Here is a 5,981-nt window from a genome sequence, read left to right as displayed (position 1 = left end):
TAAACAACAGGTTAACAGTTGAAGCCCACCAGTCACTCCTTGGAAACACAATAGTTTGGAAGCAATACAACATCACCTGACAACAACAACCACCTGTATAAATCTATAGATAAATAAGATAATGTTTTATATACTTTTAAAAAGTACTTATTGCTAGTATAATTGGGAGAGATCTACATACATTCTAACAAATAAAGCACTCTTCAATTAATTTGTTGTTATTATTAAGTGACATCATGTCTGTTCTGATTCATGATGACCCAATCTAGGATTTCCAAGGACCAGTTGGTAAATTTCAATGACGTTGTGGTTTGCCATCCAGTGCTGAGTCTACAGTGCCACAGCAGGAGTCTCACCAGCAGTTAAGCTAGAGAAAAAAATAGCTGCATTCAGTAGTAGGGCAGGGTACTTAGTAGGAGAATAATGAGAAATTACTTGAAAGAAGATGAAGTCACATGGAGTAGACATATTGCATGTGCTGGTGTACATAATTTCTGAGTTTCATGTACCTCTGTGGAAGCTTTTTATAATGTTGCATCTTCCCACTGCTAGGTTTACATATGTGCATAATTTGTCATTTGCAAACAAGCTCATTAGAGTATTTCTACCTTTTAGCTCTATGGCTACGCAACAACCTCAGATGGTTATGCACCAGAGTATCCACTCCCCATCGTAATTGTAATTGAGGATGATAACGATAATGCCCCATATTTTGAAAACAAGTTGACTACTTTTAGTGTGCCTGAAAACTGCAGAATTGGTAAGTTCACATTTTCAAGCATGTATGATAAGATTGTTTGTCATAATTTTTAGGCTTTTTACTTATCATTACATTTCATGCTTTTTTGGGGTATTTCTGATTAAGAACTTATTTCTCCTTCAGAAACTGATGTTAGAGGATGTCACTACTAAGGGTCTTAAATTGCTCTGGGTCAATTTTCTTAAATTTAGGCATATTTATAAGGTAAAATTTAATCTGTTTTTCTCTTTTATATCACAACATTGTAATATCAGTAATATTTACTAGACTCAGTATTTTCTATGTTGGGTTATTGATGAAGTTAGTTTTTGGTTTGCATGTGCTGTCTATGGATAAGAGGATTGATTGCTCAGTTGTTGAATTGTGGAAACCAGTTGGTTAGTATAAAAGGAAGTAGATAGGAATTCATAGAAACTACAACACAGGGAATTATAAAAGGACCAAGAACCATTTTGTCTTCCAGAGAGAGGGTTTATTTATTATTTTTTCTGTTTTCATTTATTCATTTGTTTCTAAAATTTTCATTATCTAAAGATATGTGGAATCCTGGTGTAGTGCTATGGACTGCAAAGTCAAACTCACCAACTAGTCCTCAGACAACCTGATACAGGGTTGCTATGGGTCAGAACTGACTCAAAAACAACAACAACAACAAATCTATGTGGAAGGTCATGTTTAGGAAAAGTTGAACTTTCCCTTCTAAACCAGGAAAAATGCCAGAAGAGAATTATATATATATATATATATAATGATATAAAAAAGTTTATTTATAGGGTGCTAAATAATATTTCTATTTAATAGAATAGAAATTCAAATTTTGAAATTTCATTTTCAAAATTCAAAAGGACTGACTGTGTAGACTACACAGGTGGAGTTACAGTTTTTATTGAAGTCTTTACATCAGTGTTGCGTTCCTGAATTCCCTTTAGTAAATGGTCAATGGGTGTTAGCTTTCATTTTAGTCTAAACTTGTAACCAATGTACCATAAACTAGCAATTTTAGGGAAACACGAAATTTTTACTTCAGTTGAATTCCCATTCATATTTTTAACAGGATTATGTAGAACATTTTAAAATACTTGATTTTTAAGGCTATACTAAGGAGTCCTTGGGTGGCACAAATGGTTGAGTATTCGGTTACAAACCAAATGGTTCAAACCAACTCAGAGGCACCTTAAAAGTAAGGCCTGTCAATACGCTTCAATTACTTCCTAGAGTGCAGTTCTACCCTGAACACAGGTGATCATTATGAGTCAGAATGGACTCAACAGCAACGAACAACATGTAACACTTGACAGTCTTGTAAGATCTTGTAAGACCCTTTTCAAACCTCTTCATGGTTATTTCATTATGCATTTATAGATGGCAGCTAACATGAAGTCACTAACTAGTTAAAATAATTTACAATGAAACTGAGATGTGTGACAGGTGAATGCTGTTTCAGTTCACTTTATTTTTGCCATGAGCCTGTATGTCACATAGTATTTATAAAGCAGTAAACTACCTGAATCTTACTAAAGAATGTTTATTACATTTTCAAGGACCAACATTATATCATGACTTAGAAATGCTTATCTGATTAATAACAACAGATGAATTGTTTTGTTTGGCATATCTTCTGAACGCATTAAAAATAAGTTTAAAACTGGTTTTAAATACATTCAGCCAAGATTGTGATCTAAACCATACCAGAGAGGTCATAACAATGCTCTCCAGTTTTTTGTTTTGTTTTTTTTAATTGGCAAGGAATACTATTAATTCTTATAGTGTCTTCCATTCTGTTGTCATGCACAACCATATGTATAATATTGATATTTCCAAACAAGTGTTTTGCTAAAGCAACGTTTCCGGTAATTTGGTATTGGATTAAGATTATACAAGGGACTCAGACTGGTGCATAATAATGTTTATGATGTTATGATGTCTATTACACGAATACATTAAAAACAACATGTTTATTAAAAATAAATGTATAAAATGTTTGTTGTTATATACTAATCTGTGCTAGTCCTATAATTAACATGATCAAGTTGAGCTACAAAAGAGAGAAGGACCTATACAAAAATGGTCCATAAACTGGGGCAGGAAGTAGAAGGGAAAAATTTAGGAGCCAAAGTGGGAAGAAACAAGAAAGAAAATCCCTTACTCATAAACATGAAGAGTACAAATAAGTACAAATCAGTTAGTGTCCAATTTTCAAGCTAGGAGTGAAATAATGGAAGGAGTGAAATCTTAGAAGTTAGAGAGAACATTTTTATATTCTTCAATTTATCTGTAAAGCAACTCTACTTGTAGCCTTTAGGGAGAATTGTCTACAGTAATTCTTTTATTCTATTTTTGTTTGCCATAAAATTATATTACTATTAATTAATTTTTTTTTTTACTGTATTGCATTTATCTAAACAGGAACTTCAATAGGACAAGTGACAGCGATAGACAACGATGAACCTGACACCTTACACACTCGCCTGAGATATAGAATCTTACAACAAATTCCAGATCATCCAAAGCATTTTTCTATACATCCAGAAACAGGTGTTATCACAGCAGCTACACCTTTCCTGGATAGAGAAGTAATTAATCATTTTATTTATTTCTGAATTACTAAGTGATATTTAAACAAATAATAAACTCTCAAGTCAACTGACCACTTCTTCAAATATGCTTCTCTTCAACTTTCGCCAGGGTTTCTCTAGAGAATTACTTTGTACCAATAGACGTATTGGTAAGCTATAAGACATTAAATAAGGTTTCACTTAATTTGATGTGCTGAAGCTAAAAAGAGCTTTAAATTTTAAAATGTTATGTTAGAAAAATACATTTTATTTTATTTTTAAAAAATTTTTTATTGTGAATTGGGTGAAGGTTTACAGAGCAGATACTCAGTTTTACATTCACCAATTCTTACACATTTTGTTTCATTTCACTGTTTACAATCCCCTCAATGTAACATCACGTGTCCCACTTCCTCCTATTTCCATTCCTCTTTCTTTTCCAACCCTTCAAAACTTTGTCCTTGGATAAATGCTGCCCTTTTGATCTCAAGTGGTTGATTATTCTAAGGTGTACTTGCCTACCTCATTAGTGTCACTGTTCCCTTTAGAGAGCTATCTATTGTTTGGTTGAAAGTTGAGTCACAGGGGTGAGTTCAGCTCTAGACGTGAAGGTGATGAAGAGACACGGTTCCATGGGTTCCAGCAAGCTCTAGTTGACCAGTAAGACTGGTCTTTTTACATATATGATTTTGAGTTTTGTTCTATATATTTTTTCCTACTATGTCTAGGAACTTCTATTGTGATACTTTTCAGAGCAGTTAAGAGTGACAATTGGACACCATCTAGTTCTTTTGGCCCCAGGGTCATGGAGACTGATGGTCATGTTTTCCATTAGTCCATTGGACAATTTGTTTTCATGTGGGCACACTGACTTGTCATTATACCAATTGTATAATCTCTTCCTCTGTTTTTCTATTTATGGTGTTATGTGTGTGTGTGTTTTATTTTTTTTAATATGTTATAGAAAAGAATATTTGTAAATAATCAGAGGCTGTACAGTGGTGATAAGAATTCCAAGTTACCGGAAATAGAAGTATTTATCAATTCTTTTTTTCTTTTTTTTCCAGCTATGCGATACATACAAGATAATAATGGAAGTGCGGGACATGGGGGGTCAACCTTTTGGTTTATTTAATACAGGAACCATCACTATTTCACTTTTGGATGAAAATGACAATTCACCAATGTTCACAGAAACATCTGTGAGTATACTTCTCTATTCATTTACTTACGTTCGCTTATTTTTTAAAAATCTAGAATTTGGTAGTTCTGTGATATTATGAATTTTGATTAAATACTTGCTACTTACAAATAGCATAGGGAGAAAGATATGATTTCTGTGAAAATGATTGGCCTTGTGAGAGGGAAAATTGGGTTTAAAATCAGAGTTGTTAGGTTCCAGTTACTGTCATTCTTCTACAAATTCATCTTATATCTCTAGCAGATTCTGATTCACTCATTTCCACGTTTTATGGGTTGGGGAAGAATAGAACAATAATTTAATTTGTCAAAAAAGGTAAAATGTTTTCCGTATATTAATTGTTACCTAATCAAAAGTAAAAAGGTTGGTGTGATAAAGTACCTAACAATTATACGACAGCTATGTATAAGTATCTACAAATATTGAATACTTTAATATCTTAATATAGAAGATTTACAAAGTTCTTAGTATGACCAAAAAGGAAACATTTGACTGTAGATATTATAGATCTTCAGGTAGAGACAAATAGAAGGGGCAAATCTGAAGGTCAGGAAAATCGTCTCAGAGAAGCTGAGCAGCTGAGGCATGCGTTAGTCTTTGAAGATTGGGTAACATTTGAAAAAGCAGTGTGCGGTGGAAAGAAGTAAGCTAACCATTACATTTGTAAATTCTTTTCCAAAAGATGCGTGCACATTTCCACATCACTTTTTTTAAGGCAAATTTTTGAACAGAAAATCATAATGTTAAAACTATGAATTTGTGTTAATAAGAGCCAACTGTTTCAGTACTTTGCAGAAGTAGAAGAAAACCGAATTAATGTTGAGATTTTACGAATGAAGGTATTTGACAAGGATTTGCCCAATACTCCTCACTCTAAGGCTGTATACACCATCCTAAAAGGAAATGAAAATGGAAACTTCAAAATTTCAACAGATCCAAATACAAATGAAGCAGTCTTGTGTGTTGTCAAGGTAAGTAAATAAAATAATTGAGCAATTCTTCAGAAAAATGTATCAGCTTATGCTTGGGCATTGATTTACATGTTGCTACTTGCTAGGTACAGTTGAGTCACTTATAACCCATAAAAGAAAAGACTGCCCAGTCCTGTACCATTCTCATAATTGTGTTGTATCTGAGCCCATTGCGGCTGCCACTGTTTCAAATCATCTCATTGGAGGTTCTTTCTTTTGTTTCTTCCACCCTCCAGTTTACCAAGTTCCTTCTTTAGGGAAGTCCCTCCTGATAACATATCTGAAGTATGAGAGACAAGTCTCAATATCCTGGCTTCTAAGGAGCATTCTTAGGAGAAAAGATTGAAGTTATCAAGGACTTCATCCTTCTTGGACCTTATGGGATCAACTATCAACACTCATAGAAGCAGCAGTTAAGAAATCAAATGGCATATTGCATTAGGCAAATCCACTGCACAATATCTTTTTAAAGTGTTGAAGAGCAAAGATGTCAG

At 33.5% G+C, this 5,981-nt stretch overlaps 1 protein-coding gene across 1 annotated transcript in view; it reads left to right on the top strand.

Moving 5' to 3' along the window:
• The window catches only part of DSC1 (desmocollin 1), a 75,915-nt gene that overhangs the window by 54,085 nt on the left and 15,849 nt on the right, over window positions 1-5,981 (top strand). The window contains exons 7-10 of the mRNA XM_006835125.1: window positions 616-760; window positions 3,167-3,333; window positions 4,383-4,517; window positions 5,302-5,487. Of these exons, the coding sequence (XP_006835188.1) occupies window positions 616-760; window positions 3,167-3,333; window positions 4,383-4,517; window positions 5,302-5,487 (633 nt within the window). The remainder of the gene's footprint in view (window positions 1-615; window positions 761-3,166; window positions 3,334-4,382; window positions 4,518-5,301; window positions 5,488-5,981) is intronic.

The sequence above is a fragment of the Chrysochloris asiatica genome, unplaced genomic scaffold, assembly GCF_000296735.1.
Source record: "Chrysochloris asiatica unplaced genomic scaffold, ChrAsi1.0 scaffold00015, whole genome shotgun sequence".
Classification (NCBI taxonomy): Eukaryota; Metazoa; Chordata; class Mammalia; order Afrosoricida; family Chrysochloridae; genus Chrysochloris; species Chrysochloris asiatica.
This window is presented reverse-complemented; position numbering and strand designations above follow the sequence as displayed.